General features: G+C 38.1%; 4 protein-coding genes across 6 annotated transcripts; 2 read left to right on the forward strand and 2 right to left on the reverse strand.

Annotated features, from left to right (window-relative positions):
* The first annotated feature begins 883 nt into the window (after positions 1–883).
* On the forward strand, positions 884–5,672 carry LOC121766321 (type 2 DNA topoisomerase 6 subunit B-like). 3 transcript variants are annotated; one of them, XM_042162578.1, is made up of 12 exons: positions 884–963; positions 1,044–1,140; positions 1,451–1,534; positions 1,879–1,905; positions 2,183–2,291; positions 2,371–2,446; positions 2,535–2,594; positions 3,010–3,194; positions 4,099–4,246; positions 4,358–4,551; positions 4,684–4,807; positions 5,288–5,672. In XM_042162578.1, the coding sequence occupies exons 1-12, from the start codon at positions 928–930 to the stop codon at positions 5,546–5,548; spliced, it is 1,401 nt and encodes a 466-aa protein (XP_042018512.1). In that variant the 5' UTR covers positions 884–927; the 3' UTR covers positions 5,549–5,672. The 3 variants fall into 3 exon arrangements, with proteins under 3 accessions (XP_042018512.1, XP_042018513.1, XP_042018514.1); XM_042162579.1 differs by having other exon boundaries at positions 4,687–4,807; XM_042162580.1 differs by having other exon boundaries at positions 2,535–2,555.
* A 161-nt stretch (positions 5,673–5,833) lies between these two features.
* Positions 5,834–11,719, reverse strand: LOC121766320 (U1 small nuclear ribonucleoprotein 70 kDa-like). Its single transcript, XM_042162577.1, has 10 exons — positions 11,479–11,719; positions 11,029–11,143; positions 10,855–10,934; positions 9,739–9,814; positions 9,226–9,290; positions 9,069–9,131; positions 7,684–7,765; positions 7,450–7,612; positions 6,918–6,977; positions 5,834–6,823 (listed from the first exon to the last, which is right to left on the reverse strand). Exons 1-10 carry the CDS (start codon positions 11,575–11,577, stop codon positions 6,118–6,120), a joined length of 1,509 nt encoding a protein of 502 aa, XP_042018511.1. The 5' UTR covers positions 11,578–11,719; the 3' UTR covers positions 5,834–6,117.
* Positions 11,720–12,756: 1,037 nt separating this feature from the next.
* LOC121766808 (serine/threonine-protein phosphatase 7 long form homolog) lies at positions 12,757–13,689 on the forward strand. Its single transcript, XM_042163047.1, has one exon. It carries the CDS (start codon positions 12,757–12,759, stop codon positions 13,687–13,689), a length of 933 nt encoding a protein of 310 aa, XP_042018981.1.
* A 47-nt stretch (positions 13,690–13,736) lies between these two features.
* Positions 13,737–16,226, reverse strand: LOC121766809 (zinc finger MYM-type protein 1-like). Its single transcript, XM_042163048.1, has one exon. The coding sequence runs from the start codon at positions 16,224–16,226 to the stop codon at positions 13,737–13,739; it is 2,490 nt and encodes an 829-aa protein (XP_042018982.1).
* Positions 16,227–16,831: the final 605 nt, after the last annotated feature.

A 16,831-nucleotide genomic window follows, 5' to 3' on the forward strand; every position in this document is an offset into this window, starting at 1 on the left:
CAAAGTCAGAAACAAATGAAGCCATAGATGGTGATGCTGCTTATTCAGAGATAGGATTCAGATCGAATCCAGCCATTGGCTTGCCTAGTAATTTTATTGGAGATGAAAGGGAATTGTTAGACGATAGCTCGCCTCCATCAGCCGCAATCTCGCTTCATGTTACAACCCCATTTTTTGCTTCTAATCGTCATCTGCAGGTTGATGTTCCGAGCTCAAGGAAAAAGGAGTGGGAAAAGAATTTGCTCCTTGGTCTTCCATTTGTATCTGAGGTTTTGCTTAAAGGAGCTCAAGATTTGAGTTGTGAGAAAATTGTTGGAGTGCTTCTTGCTTTGCCTCAGAAGGAAGTTGTCCATTCATTCATCAAGTGGAGAAAAGAAAATTATTTTAATGGAAAGGTGGATTTGGTTTTGCCGGATGAGATTAATGAGAAGTCCAACAAAACTAAGATTGAGTTCTTTTTCACTGTGGGTGTCCTTGCACTTCGTCAGCTTTGTGCAATTCTTGAGGATTTGCGTACATTTGATCCGGGTGGGGATATCTCGCCAAAGCTTCTGGTCGCGACACTCTTCATTTTGTGTTGGTTTCCACCTTGAGGACAAGATGAATTTCAACCGTGGGGAGAGATAACTGTGAGATCGCGGAGAAGATGATGGTTCGTTCGCGGGATCCTCCCGTCGAGCAGCCAACTATCGTTCAACTAGAGTTTTTGATAAAGTAAATTGCCGAGAAAAGTAAAAGACGATAAAAAGGATAAATTGTATTTTTCAATGAATGATTTAAAAGATAACAAAGACTCCTATTTATAATACTCCCTAATAACCTAACTTATGAAATAATAGAGATATGAGAATATTCTATAGATATAATACGATATACTCGCATCAGTTTTTCACCAACAATTTGCGCGGGTATTCTCTCTCACCGCAAATGGAGATAAATTCAGTGCAGGACATACTGAATTTAGTACGCGCAAATTCTCAATTGCGTTCTGTTTTGCTTTTTAGGAATCTCAGATCTAATCAATCTTCAACTTGATTTTGCAGCTTATTTCTTCTGCATTCCGGAGATGCCGCATGTTAGACGATCTATGCAGATTATCGGTGTCTCTTAAACCCACGCGCTCTTTAGTTCTAATTTCAGGCACATATTCATCGCTTAATATTTCGGTTTCTCATTCTGTAAAACATAGTTTCTCACACTTATGCTAAGAGAAGAATTTCTCAGTACTTAATTGTGTTTTAGGAGTAGCATTTTTAAATTTGTTAAAGGTGGAATTCCAGAATGTTAAAGGTGGAATTGTGAATGATTAAAATGTTTATGAGCATCGATCTCTAGACTGTTGAAGAATTCCAGAATGTTAAAAGTAGAACTGTGAATGATTGAAATGTTTATGAGCAGAGCATCGATCTCTGGACTGTTTCATTCAACATTCTGATTTCTGTTTCAACAGTTTCTGATACAGGCACTGGAAACATTTTGGAGGAATTTAGTCAATTTGATTACAAAAACAACACCATTTTGTCTGGTAAATGGGGTGAGTGAAGCACTTTTGATTCACATGTTCCTCATGCTCAAGGGGAACTTTTCTCAAGCTTCATATCAAGTAGATTAACATTGCTTAAACTTCATAATACCAATCCATTTGATATCCCTTGTCATTTCCTCTGGAATTGGTCTTATAGCAAAACTTGAGTTGAGAGGGCAGCTTCTGATTGTTTTGATCAGTACTGATATCAGCACGTACTTTGAACTGCATGTTAACAGTGTTACTGATGTAGAACTATTGGCTACTCACTTCTAAGCTAAACATTTTCCATCATTTTGCCACTATATTAGGATAATGGTCTCATAACTGATAATTGATGTCATATTTTGCAGATGGGCTTCTTTCGGTAATGACCACAAGTAAGTTTGGTATAGCATTTGTGTCTATGACTTAGTAGTATACTAATCATTGCTTTCATGGACTCTGACTTACAGTCAGCCTAGTAGAAAATTGTAGATTGCGAAAGGCGTTAATGAATTGAGTGGTCCACATTTCACTTATATTTTCAATGTCAAGAATATCAAATGAAATTGCAAGGATTCTGTAAATCTTTAAATTAAAAATTTGAACAGAAACTAGATGGATCACCAACTGTTCTCCATTAATCCCAACCTTAATCGATTTTTCTCACTGAAGGCAGCACTGACAGAGAAATACATCACTTAAAATTTGACTTAAAAGAAGTTGTTGCCTCAAGAAGACTGGTGAGACTACCATCAGTAACAAAGAGTGGTGCAAAATTCAGGCAATCTGGTTTCACCTCTTTAACGTGTCTAATGTATTGTCTACCATGCAAACGTATTTACTTTTGGTTTAATTTTCAGCGGAACTGAAGTATCATTGTCCCTTTATGAAGAAATTGATGTTCTTGTAACAATGTTACACCTCTATCTTCAAAAGGTACATACCTCATATATGCTGTTCAAGTGGAGTCTTACTGAATTACTTATTGCTCATAGTCAGCTCACTTCATTATGTTTGTATGCAGATTCTTCTTCTAAAAGCATTTGTAAGTTCGGATAACCTTTTTACCTTCTCTGCGTTTCATGTACTGTTCTACTCATATATACTCTTCTTCGATTACTTCGAAAAATGGTGTGTAATATTTCACTAGAAGCAATGGCTGTGAAATTAGGAATCGGACATTTAGCCAAATACTATGTTCACACTGATCATTAGGTATATACGTGAAATATCCATATCCATTGAACCTCTCCAAACCATTTGCTTTTACCCCCGTTCACATTTAGAACATGTAAGCATTATTGTCTGTGATGATCTTAGAATGATAATTGAGTATGAGGTCTATTCGATAAAAACATTATAGATGCATAAAATTAAAGTCATCTCTTAAAGAATGTTAATCCAAACACTAAATGGTAGAGTGGCATTGGAGTTTTAATTTCTGCCGTCTATTTTATGGTAGTTCATATGCTAACATGTTTGTCATTTGTTCTATACAGAAGATTGCAATTGAACTGATGGTTGAATCTGGTGGTGGTACAAAATCATATTTTCTGCAAAATGCATGCCGCACCCCAGCTACGAATGATGTAAATAGTTACAACCTGACGTTGGGGCTAGAAGAATATGTTTCCAAGCATGGGAACAAACTTGCCGAAGCTTGTCACTCTTGCTTCTCAACTGGGTCTGTTCTAATGATTAAAGTTCAATATCATCCTACAACTGGACTTGAGATGTTTCTGCACTTAAGGAGAAACTGATTGAGATATTTGAACATGTGGAAATTTTTTAATTAGATAGTCTGAAACAATCCACCCTAATGAAAAGTATATCCTCCAAAACTTAAGGTTTATGCTTAAGAATACACATGCCATCTCTAATTCAACATTAACTTTTTGATATTGTTTTATGTAAAATTCAGTGCCCATGATCATTCTTCTTTGCTGTTTGGTGACTTTCGTTCTGATTATCTATATGTGGTGTTAAAAGCAATACATAAGATATTTTATTTACTGCCGGACTCTGGGAGAATTTGCTTTAACCATTCTTCCCCTTGTGCACGAATAATTTACATCTCCTCAGTCTACTTATGATTCTGTAGGGGTTATTTACTTTTCATGATTAATAAGATAGATGTTTGTGTACTTTTATCCTCATTACTAGGATTTTTCCAACCCCACCTTTCAATGGGATATTAGTCAAACTAGAAGTTATCAGTGGCCTTAAGATATCCCAGAACTCCAATCCTTCAAAGTTAACAAAGGATTAGCCTATATTATTTTTATTTTTACCTATCTAGGCTCATCCTCAAAAGTAAAAAATCCTTAATATACTCTCTCTTGTTTGAGCTTTTATATTTTCACTTCAGAAATAGATATAACCATTCATTTCAGCAAGAGAATTAGTTTTTAGGTTTCAAAGACCCTTTGATCTCATGTTCCCACTTATAATCCCAAAAGAGTTGTAAAATGCCATGCTGTCTTGTTCAAATGGTTTGCCAACCTTAGCATATGCATTCCAGTTCCATAAATATACCGCCTCATCTGGAGCTGATCCATAAGTCAAATTGGTTCTTGCAAAATTTTCAGAAAGAATCTCAAAGTTGGTTCTGGGGTAGCTTGTAGCAGAGAAAACCACCAAAACTTAGGCCAGGTGATGGAAGTTGTAATCATCATCAGCAACGTATCAATGTTGGACCAATCTTCCTGCTCCAGGTTATATGGCCGTAGAACAGAGGTCATTCTCCCCTTACAAGGGCTGTTTTCTCTTGGCAAAGATGAGAAATAAACTTCTGAATATATATAGTACTTCAGTTTTATGTTTAACAGTTTTCTTTCTGGTCCCTAGGTCTTGTACTTCAAAGATTTCTCACCCTGCTCAATGCCACAATCATCTCTTGAAGCATTGAACAGCATTGACTGGAAAAATTATGGATTAGTTCTAAAAAGTGTTGGAGATCAAGATGGCATCACAATATTAGAGTGGGAAAACTTACCCCCGTGCTCGCACATTGATATTGCGCTCCACATATATGATAAACAATATCCTCAGGAGAATTATATGCAGCTTATTCTTACTTCATAAATATTGCAAGAAACTACAAAAGTTTTGGTGTATTGCTATCACTCTTAATGCATATGTATAGTCCTCGTTTTTCCTCAACATGATGCCAGGACATTGCCTTGCTCGCGCAGTAACAGAACTGATAGGTACCTCACCAGGAAAGCTCTCAAGCTTGCACTGTCTGACCTGAAGAAGAGGAATGCAGGAACATTACTCAGTGAGCGTGCTGTCAAGGTACGATAATTTTCCAAGAGTCGAAAGACAAACTTGAGTTATTTAAGGTTAATTTTTTTGCTTTTCTAGCATCAGTTACCGTTACTCAAATTATGAATTTTTTTTTTTGTAATTTGTAATAGTATTTCGGGTATTTTTAATGCATTTTAATATTGTGGAAATGTTTTTATTTAAATTGAATAATAAAATGGTGGGACCTTGAGCATGTCCTTGCGGAAGAGCATGGATGTGGGTGTTGTGCTCTTGGAGAAGAGCATGGAGTAAAAAATTAACAAAAGTGGGTCCTGACCCACATCTGTGCTCTTGCCAAAGAGCGCGGATGTGGATGCTCTCAAGGGCAAAAAAGTTTTATATGATTTTGGTAGTCTAGCAAATTGGCTGAAAGGGGAGTGATTTTAAAAGCAATTTCATTATAATAACTACAACTCGTATAATAATGCTTCAATTTTACATGAAGTCTCATTTGAATTTTTGATACAGATATGCAATTATGCACCCGATCTTGCCAAAACAATTTCAGGCTTGATCATGTCTTCGCTAGACTTGAACTTCAAAAGAGAATGTTTGTCTCTACTTGGGCTGCCATCTCCGGAACATGAAAAGGATATTGTTGAGACCTGCATCAAAGATAAGATCATTTCTGTCATAGCAACAAATGACAGTGGTAGTAGACGGGGAACACTTTTCGAGCATGGCCCCAAGAAGTCATACGAAGGTGTAGTCGAGTATTTTGATGCGTAGTAGCATCCTACTTTGCAACCACATTTATAGAATTTATTGTTTGTGTTCAAAAGAGCAGCCTGATGTTGAGACGATTAGTACGACAATGAGAATTTAAGGCCCGGCCCGGCCCGCATTTAAGTTTTGGACTCGAGTAGTTAAACTAGATATTGCAAAGACTTAATTTAAGTGTACAAGAGCACTTTATACACCATTTTCATTTTACGGTTTCCTATTTGGCAAAAAAACTGGCTTTCAAATCAAAACACCTGCGCATGAAATAAAAATAACAGTAAACAAATCGAATAAAGCTCAAAAGATCCAAACTCAAATACAACAGCAGAAATCACGTCAAAAGTCTGGACACGAGTTTTCTGGGAAATCCAGCCCAACTTGAACATTATAACAAAATAAATTCAAAAGTTGCAGATATGAAAAGCATACGAAATATAACGCAATCCATCATTAAACGATAGTAAAACAATCTGGTCTACGAGTACCAACTGACAACCAAGAGAAACATGTATCATGAGATCTGCGGCGTTGTCATGTTCGCATGGCATACTTGGGTTGGTCATGAGTATCAATACTCATCCACGGGAAAGAGATCTATCAGAGCGACGGTACTCTGTGTCTTGTGGCTCAGATGCAGCTCGGTCATAAGCATAACCATCATCGTCCATTTGATCATAGCGATCCTTATCACGGTCATATTCTCTGTAACGATCATAATCCCCTGGTTTTTCAGGATTGTCATATGGCCCCCGGCCTTGATTTCCATAATAGTCATAATGCCCACGATCATGATCAGTTTCTGGACGCCCATGTCCATGCTCGGGCTGATCAGGCCACCCACGACTATCTTCTGCATCTACAACACCATAGTTCCTTTCTCTATCCCCCCTCTCATGCTTCGAATCAGAATGTTCATACTCATACTCTCTGTCACGTGAACGGCCACGATCCTGATCCTCCCCAATTTCATAGTCCTTTGACTTTTCCCTGTCCCTCTCACGATGACGGTCGTGGCCACGCTCCCTATCACGATCTCGGTCACGGTCATGGCCGCGGTCCCGATCTCGACCCCTATCACCCCTATCACGGTCCCGTGTTCGGTCTCTTTCACGGTCTCTGCCACTGCCACGGTCTCTCTCCCGCACCCTCTCTTTGGTTTTGTCACGATCTCTATGGTGCCTATCTTCCCTATGATCACGTTCCTTTGATATTTCACGAGACAGCTCGCGAGATTTTTCTCTATCTCTCTCCCTCGGCCTTTCTCGGGACTTCTCCCTGTTTCTGAAAGAAATAAAGGAAAATGTAAGGATATGTCTGAATCACTTAGCGTAGCAGAACAATAGTTAGTGTTTTGTGCTGGTAAATCTTCAATTACCTATCTCTTTCACCCCTTGGCTCCTCAGATCGAGATATTCCTCCAGACTGCACTTGCTCTCTGATATGCCAGCATGCCAAAACAAACGGAATCATATAGCCAAGTATTGCATAAATCATATTTTTCAGAAAAAGCTGCGATCTCAATTTCGAGATCACCAGGAAATCATATTCGAAAAGTGGTATCACAATTTAACAGAAAATTGGTAAGCAAAAGATATCTAACATGAAGAGAATGTGGGTGGGTATTTTATATAGCATAGAACACTGTTGAACTTACGATTGCTACTTGTGAATACAATCGAAAAAGCTAAGGTGGAAAAATAAGTATGAAGAGTAGAAAAAATTAGTTTCTGGTCATCAAAACAGGGATCAAGTGTTATACTATATGAGTTGAGGTAACACACAGCAAAAATTACTCCACACCTTAACATCTCAAGACCTAGTTGCTTCTGCACAATACGAATGTACAAAAACTATCTCAACTTGACCCTTAAATCCCCCAGGAGTAGATAAAATACAACTAGAATTACCTCCCTGGAGGCCTCTGGTTGGCATCTTCAGCGCCAGTTCGTGTTGACCCAAGTCCACCACCAAGCCTGCGAGGTCGCCAGTATGGGACAGTTCTGCCACGCTCAACATCCACAAGCACCCTCCGGTTATCAATCTTTTTCCCATCAGCTTGTTTATATGCAGCTGCATGACGTATGGACAATTATGCCAGATGTTGATTAGAGGGGAGGGGGGAGAAAATTATAGAAGCTAACCTTTCATGTCTCTTGTATGCACATATTCAATGAAGGCATAGCCTCTGGGCTTGTTTGACTCTTTATCAGTGACCAAACGAACCTGAAACTCCAAATTTCCTGGTTAGTAAGATACGATGGAAGTAGACGCATCCCTAAAGCAAAAGAACATTTTATAATCACAGCTTGAATTCCCATTACAACAATGTAATGTAAGCCTAAGGGCACGGCAGACAGGCACTATGCCTAATTAGCCGTGCTCACCTTTCAATTATGGAGCTTCCAGGCGAGATGCATCACCATCAGTGCTAGATGTGACTAAAAACGGCAGCCAATTTACCAGTTCACATGTACACTAACCTCCCCTTACCAGGGACTTGTTTTTTAAATAAATAACATTGAAAATGACTATAAGTAACATTCAATACCGGGATACCTTGAGAACTTCTGAAGCAAATTTTTTTGACAGCCTTTAAATCCAAAAGTAAGATTTTAGTAGGATAAGTCATTCTGTACTAGAAAAGCAAGAGAATGAAAAGAGAGAGATGCTAATACTCCCAATGTGTTTTACCCAGTGTAAAATTTGCCTCTCCGGGTAGCTTGAAGTAAGAGCCAAAGGCACAAGGCATACTGCTCTTGCAAACTAATGTATTACCTTCTCTTGAACGAAGCATCATCTTTTGACTAAAAATGGTTCCTCAAGGGAAATAAATTGAGAGCAAACACGAATAAGGGAAAGATTTCCCCTCTTAAATATTTGGTACTTACGTGTTAAACTCTATTGAGTGAAGAGATGAAGGAGAACTCTGTATCCAAAAGAGTTGAGGGGAGAAAGGTTTATGAAAATAACCTAATGCTAATCAATTTGACATAGTTATACCTGGGGAACTTCCAAACCTGATCTTACCATACTGAGGTTCAAGTGTTAGGAGCAAATACTACAAACTTGCATGTGTGGGAAGTCACATTACATAATTATGGCTTTTCATCCATAATGGGCAGAAGGACATGCTATTGATTAATATGACAATATTATTTCCAGACTAGTTCAATTATCACGATGAGAGGAAAAGTGGCCATGAAACTTATTCAGATTAAAAACACTTGAAAATGTCTTATAAAAAAGAAATATAGAAGAAAAATCTATATAAGCCGAAATGTAATAAGATAAACACAATCTAACAATCATTTTTTAGCAACAACACCTTGTATTGACATAGCATAAGATTTTCTCCTGTTTCTTTTGATTGTGTGCATGATCTTGGGAAGGGAAACTCTTTCTTGGTTAAATCATCAATGCATTTTTTAGTTAATAAGAGAAAATTATTTAGCTTGGCATTGGTGAGATACATGTAAAATTTCTTACCAACAACCCAAGTCACACTTGGGTGTTCCAAAATACCTACCCGCTTGATAGGACCATAAGCTTCAAACTCTCTTTTAACTCTGCTTTCAGTTGTCTCATAATTCTGAAATGAAAACCATCATACAAGCAGACAAGGGTCAATACCAATTACCAAACAATGCATAGAATAAAAATTATTTATATGCATCATTACTCACAAGCCTAGCCACAAACAACGTCTTGTATGGATCTCCAGAGATATTGGGATCATTACTTGGATCATCTGCACACAAGATATCTTAATAAGATGAACCATGCATGACAAAGAGCTGAATCCTACAAGTTAGTATATAAGAATTTTTACAGGAACATACATACATATACATATATACATATTTATATGATTTAGATAAAATAATAGAGAATAGAATGTTTATCCTTTGGTGTCACCAATGAAGTGTAGTCAGATCATATAACCAAATACTCCCTCGGTCCCATAAAAATAGACACTTCTGGGACAGCATGGGTTTTAATGCACACTTGGTAAAGTAGGAGAGAGATGGAAATAAAAAGTGATGAGAATTATTAGTGGAAAATGGGACCCACCTCATTAGAGATGAAAAAGTTACCAAAATTAGAAGTGGACTATTTTTATGGGACGGACCAAAATGGAAAAAGTGACTATTTTTATGGGACCGGTGGAGAATAAAGATACAGAAAGAAGTAATTACATTTCTCAAGCTCCTCTGCTGCCTTCTTGGCTCCCTCCTCCAACCGTAGTTGGTGAATCCTAGCCCTTCTTTCTGTCTGCACAAATGGACAGAAGATAAAGTATTTAGTGCATGTTACAATGAAGATAATATAAAAGCTATGCAAAGAATCTAGGTATCTTTAGTCTCACTGTTAAACACACACTAAATCAACCCATCTCATGTTCTTAAAATCTCAATAATACAAGGTAAAACTTGTCCAGACCGAGTTCTTTAGACAGATAAAAAAACTTCCCATCCTACAAACTCAGTAGCATGTGGTTAAAACCTAAACCACCTGATAAGATACCTTAGCAATGGTTAACACAGAACATACCCCCAAAAAATGACACATATTGTGTATTGGCCTACACTGAGACGTCTACATTAATATCACCATTCACAACAAGTTAAGAAGGATCAAAGAATACATGAATAAGGAAGTATGCTTCTAGCCAAATAAAGTGTGTGCCAGCACAACATTGATGCATTGAAAAGTACTACAATACATGATTACATTTTTATGTTAAAGAATATAGACAGATATATCAGCCAACATGGGCAAGAAAACCTATGGCCCTCTGTACCAAAATAGATGGGCTGACCAGACTGCGCTGCACCTTGTCCACCACCCCAGAGCATATTCAATAGAGGGAAGATGGTTGAGATGATGAAAACAAAAGAAAGAAAACAAACGAAGAACAAAAACAGACTTTCCTCCGAAAAGTTCACTCCTCCAAAGAAGGCACAAAGTATTTGTTGAACTCTAACTTATAATTCTTCAACAAATGAAATTTAGGAAAATAGCCCTGTGAATAAGAAACTGACTGAACCCTGATGAAGCTATAGGCCAATATACTTACAGGCTTGACTCAACAATAATACCCAACAACTTGATATCGAAACTTAAATATTAGTATAATAAAGGACTCAACTAATAAAATACAACTCAGCCACTAAAGAAATGTATCTGATTAATAAGAATGGTCTCTGCATCCTTATCAACGCTGCCCGAGTATAAAGTCAAAGTAAAGCTTGAGATTTCAAAACTTCTTAACTTTATGCATCACAAGATATCCAGGCATAAAAAAAACTCACCGGAGTCTCACCCTTCTGCACCGGAGGAGCATATTGAGGATCACCCGGCTCAGCAAAATTATTAACAAATTGTGCTATTCCTGGTAAATCAAATAGACACAGTTGATGAATAGTTAGCATTGGGAAAACACACAACACTTGAATGCTTTTAGCATAGTTATAACGAGTAAAAACCTGAATATGGTGGGCATTTCCTCTTCTCAGGTGGTGGTTTGTATTCTAAAGGTGGGCGGGGCTCAAACAGTTTCAGAAGATTAGCCGTTAAACCAGTTGGATGACTCTGACCAATCTGCAGGTTATGTCATAAAGGAGCCATTAATCACTGGATGTAGAATTTGGGAACATAAAACCCAGCTACACATGATGAAGATGGAATATAATTGACTATAGAAAAAGGATACAATCAAATCTAGGGACACGTGCATCAAGCAATCCCCCCAAAACTACTTCACTAAGAATGTATATTAGCAAATTTCTAGGGTGGGGGAACGACTATTGAGATTCGAAAACAATGCGATAAACTATGCAACTAAAATTATGTCGATATCCAATCAAATCAACAAAAAAGAAAAGGGAAGCTAGATCGAGAGTGATGAAAAATTGGATTGAGCGATGATAGATTACCAATTTGAGCTGCATAACATTGGCGCGGTTCTGTGCCTTGGTGCGGGCCTGAACGGCAGCGTTCTGGTTCCGCATCATGGCGTCGCCATAGTCCCCCATCCTTCTCCAGGGTTGAATGAAAATTGGAACTGGTGATCGGAGAGGCGGTGAAAATTGAGAGTGATTTAGGGCTTCTTCGTCGTCGTCGTCAAGCGGCACAGCCGACTGATTTGGTGGATAGGGTTTCGGGACCTTTATTGTATTTATATATAGTTAGTTCCTTAATTTTTTTGACCAATTCTTTGCTAATATTAGTCTGCCACTTGCTAAATCTTGTCTTGTGGTGAATAATAAGGTAGTAGGTCTTGTAAAAATAGGCAAAATTCCAAGAAGAGACGATAAGGCAAAATGTATCCGCCATTTGGACCCTGAAAACACAAGATTCCAGCCATGGTATAGACGCGAGAGGCTCTCGCGTGTTTTAATTAAACACGGTTGAAACTCTCGCGTGGTTTAAAAGTATAGACGCATCACCTTAATGCGTGTTTAAAGTAAAACACGCGACACGCTCTCGCGTGTATTAAAAGAGAGACGCGTCTTCCTCTCGCGTGTTTAAAGTAAACACGCGACACGCTCTCGCGTGTCTCCCTTGCTTCACATATTCACTCCAGACGGCAGAACATACGGATTACGCGAAGAGGAGACGAAGAGGAGACGAAAACCGGCGAAAATTCTGCCCAACCAGCGAAATTCGAAGCCTAATCTTGAATTTGAAGTGTTGTTAGGTAACTTTCAACCCTTATTTGCGTTTTTATTAGTATAATTTAGGTGGGTATAATAGTTAGGGTTCATGTGGTAGAAAGTATTTTGTTGAATTTGGTGTTGAATTATTCAATTTGGTTGATTTTATCTTGAATTTGGTTGTATTTGATGTTGAATTATTCAATTTGGTTGATGTTTTGTTGAATTTGGTGGTATTTTGGTGAATGTGATTGATATTTTGTTGAATTATTGAATATGGTTGAATTTGATGTTAAATTATTGAATATGGTGTTAATTAGTTGAATTTGATGTTAATTTGTTGAATTTAGTTGAATTTGGTGTTGAATTATTCAATTTGGTTGATTTTATCTTGAATTTGGTTGTATTTGATGTTGAATTATTCAATTTGGTTGATATTTTGTTGAATTTGGTGTTATTTTGTTGCATTTGGTGTTAATTTGGTTGAATTTATTAAGTGAATTTTTTTTAATAAAATTTGGTTTATAATTAAACATGTTAAATTTTGATTATATTAGGATGTCGCGATATGGACCAGAAGATCCTTCTGTTTTGCATTATCAGCACAGTCATATATCACGCAAGGCGTGGGCAGGCCAGGAAACAACCCCGTTCAATATTCGGCGCTTTGAGGGACATTTCTGGGAAATCGATAATCATCACAGACGCGTGATTGATTATGTTTGTAGATTTGGTTTAGGTGGAGTTCTTTTCTGTGGTAAGGCTCTGGATGTAGATCAGGCGTTGATCACAGCTTTGGTTGAGCGTTGGAGGCCAGAGACACATACATTCCATCTTCCCGTAGGGGAAACTACCATTACATTACTAGACGTTCAAGTATTATGGGCTTTACGTGTAGATGGAGTACCCTTCACAGGAAATAGGTTTTGTGAAACTGGGTGGAGGGGTTTATGTGAAGAGCTCTTGGGCTTCTATCCCCTTCAAAGCGAGATGAAGGAAAACGGTATCTTGGCATCCGCGCTAATACATAGGATGACGATTGAACCGTTAGGAGATGGTCTCGAAGACGAAGCCTACATTCAACGGGCACGTATGATTGTGCTTGTGCTATTGGGAGGGTTGATCTTACCCGACGGCTCAGGGTGTAAGATACCTCTCATGTGGTTGACCCAACTTCGAGACGTAGAGGCTGCCTCTATGATTAGTTGGGCGAGTGCTGCGCTTGGTACATTATACCATAATCTCTGTGAGGCGTCTATGGGCAAACGGACAGGCATTGGAGGTCCGACAGTGCTCCTACAGCTTTGGGCGTGGGAGAGAATGCCCACTTTGAGACCGGATTTTGTAGCGGCACGTATACATACAAACAACACTCCATGTGCAGCGCCGGTCCTGAGGTTCCAAAGACCCGGGGCGAGACTAAAAGTTGAGGCCCTATTTATATATTTTTTCCTTCCATTTTATAATAAGTTTCATCCAGCAAAAAACTAATAGCATATCAAAAGAAATTCACTTCAAATAATTATTACATATTACCTTCAAAAATTTCTTTTAACATTTCTTGATGCGAAGTCGTTGACGATGGTGTTGCTGTCAACCTCGTCTAATAATTTCTTCTCAATACATAAAGTGGCAAGCCCGTTCAGCCGTTGTTGAGACATCGTAGATCTTAAATAATTCTTCAACAGTTTCAACTTTGAAAAGCTTCTTTCTGCCGATGCCACAGTCACAGGCACAGTAAATAATATGCGATAAGCAATTGAGATATTTGGATAAGAATCCATTTTTCTAACATACTCAAAAATGTCCATAGAAGACATTGGCCTTTCCGGCAAACTTAGCTTCAAAACCTTCAACTCAGATATTAGATCATTTACCTCCACATCAGATGTGTCATGCGAAGAGAATGTTTTCGCAAATTTGGTGCAACAATCTTCTAATTCAGTATCATTTAGTGACTTCAAAGTTGTTGAGCTAAGTAAAAACCCAAATATACTTTTGAATGTTTGTAGTTCTTCAAATCTACTTTTCAATGAGGTGTTTGCCATATCAACCACGACCAAGAAGTAATTGACCTCAAAAGCCTTCTCAGCTTGTAGAATTTCTTCATTGGTGTCAATTTCATCAAAATGTTTCTTCCTTTGAGCCTTGCGCTTCACTGAAAATGATGGCTCTACACCCATTTCAGATGCAATACTTTTGGCAATGGTCATACTAGAAGCAAATCCTTCATTCCTGTAATTGTTGAAATAATTCCTCATGTCTTCAATTTGCTGCAAGGTAGTATCAATGCACATAGATGGTGATTGCAACCTCTTGCTTACAGTATTTACAGCAAATAAAATGTCATACCATATAACCATGCCAAGTATAAACTCAAAGCTACCAAGAGCCTTCAATAAGTTGTTTGCATCAGTCTTATCACTTAGTTCTATATCACTAGCTTGTTGTAACTGAGACAAAGCTGACCTGAGCTGAGGTGCTTGATATCTAATTGCTTGAACACTTTTTATCCTGCTCTCCCAACGAGTATTGGATAATGATTTCACTATTAAACCTAGAATATGATCAAGCAAAACATTCCATCTTTTAGTAGAACCAGAAAATAGTATATATATCCGTTGCACAATTCCAAAAAAGCTAGCTGCTTTAGCACAAGATTTAGCCATATCACAAAGTGTAAGGTTAAGACTATGATAAGCACATGGCATGTATAAAGCTCTTGGATTAATATCAAGCAATCTCATTTGTACTCCCTGATGTTTTCCTTTCATATTAGAGCCATTGTCATATCCTTGACCCCTAATATCATCAATATCAAGACCAAAGAGCTTGATGGAATCAACCAATACTTTAAACAGCCCTAAACCAGATGTGTCATCCACCTTCATGAAACCCAAAAAGTACTCTTGAATTTTTATTTTGTCATCACACATCTCAACACATCGAACCAATAAAGTCATTTGCTCTTGATGACTCACATCTGGGGTACAATCAAGGATAATAGAGAAATATTTGGCATCTTTAACAACCTTTATGATAGAGTCCGTAATGCTAGAAGTCATAAGATAAATCAGCTCATCTTGAATTTTATGACTCAAATAATGATAACGAGTCTCTTTGTTTTGAATACGTCTAAGGTGGTCCTGCATGACAGGATCAAATTCTGCAATCATCTCAACACAAGCGTAGAAATTACCATTTTGATCATTATAAAGCTGCTCATTAGATCCTCTAAAAGCCAAGCTGCGTTTACCAAGAAACTTCACAATGGCAACTAGTCTTAATAAAACTTGCCTTATGCGTTCTTGCTCCCTCTTGATTTCTTTTTGTATCTCTTTGTCAATTGTTTCATCTTTGCCCATTCTAGCTCTCAGTTCATTCCAAGTATTCATATTGGTGATATGCTCCACACTAGTTTCATGATCTTTCAGTCTGTCAATGATATGCTTCCAATCTCCAAACCCATCATGTGCCAAAGAACTTTTGCAACTTCTTGAGTTGAAAATCTTACAGCAAAAACAGAACACTTTATCAACATGCTTGGAATAAACTAACCATTTTCTGTCACGCACCTCTCCATTTTTCATTTTCCTAGAGTAGTGGGCATATGAAAAATGTCTTGCGCTGCCATCCTTGGGGAACACAATATTTTCTTCTCTAATAGGACCCTTCTCCACTAATATGTCTCTAGCTTTGTTATCAAGACTATTCCAATTTCTTGGATCATAAATATCCGTGGTATAAACAAATTGTTCATGACTACTAGCAGGTTCTGTAGCAGGCTGGTCATGATCACTTACATAGTTGTCATCATTATCCTGCATCGGGACCTCATCTTCTAAATTAGGATTAGATTGCTCCTCCACAACAATAAGCGCCAACTCATCTGGGTTTCTGGACGTGCCTGTACTTGTTCTGTTTGAAAAAAATCTGTCCATAGCTCCTCTTTGCGATTCTATCAATTCATCTACTCGCTTCCTCTTTTTCCTTTTTTCACTACCTGATGCATACTTCCTTGTTGACATGATCTTGCTAAAATTTAGAAGAAAAAAAGAACTGATCAAGATCAATTAATCAATCAATCGGTGTTGAAGCCAAAAGACATGAACGTACTAGTACTACATGTCTACTGTCTACATACCTTCTTGACTTCTTGAGTTCTTGTGTTTCTTGCTGTTTGGTGACTTCTTGTGTTCCTTGCTGCTTGATCGTCCCTCGTCGGAGACGGAGGCGGTGAAGACGGCGTGGCTGGAGATCGAGCGAGAGGGATAGTTGAGGGAGGTGGATGCACCGTATCCTAGGATTTGGGGATATAGGGATTCTATTTTTCAAATTGGGGTTCTTGTGTGAGTGAATTTGATGGAAAGTGAGGAATGATTTGAGAGAGGAGAAGCCGACGGTGGGGAGGGAGTACATTGAATTTGGGCCTTCCTCTTTTAAAATTTGAAACGGGCCACAATTTAATTGAATAAGGGCCACCTCAATTAAAATACGTGGGCCATGGCTCAAAAATTTACATATAATATATATATATATATATATATATATATATATATATATATACCTGAGGATGAGGCTAGGGAGGGGCCCTGCAAATTTGGGGGCCCAGGGCGGCCGCTCCACTTGCCCC

This window comes from Salvia splendens, chromosome 15, assembly GCF_004379255.2.
Source record: "Salvia splendens isolate huo1 chromosome 15, SspV2, whole genome shotgun sequence".
NCBI lineage: Eukaryota > Viridiplantae > Streptophyta > Magnoliopsida > Lamiales > Lamiaceae > Salvia > Salvia splendens.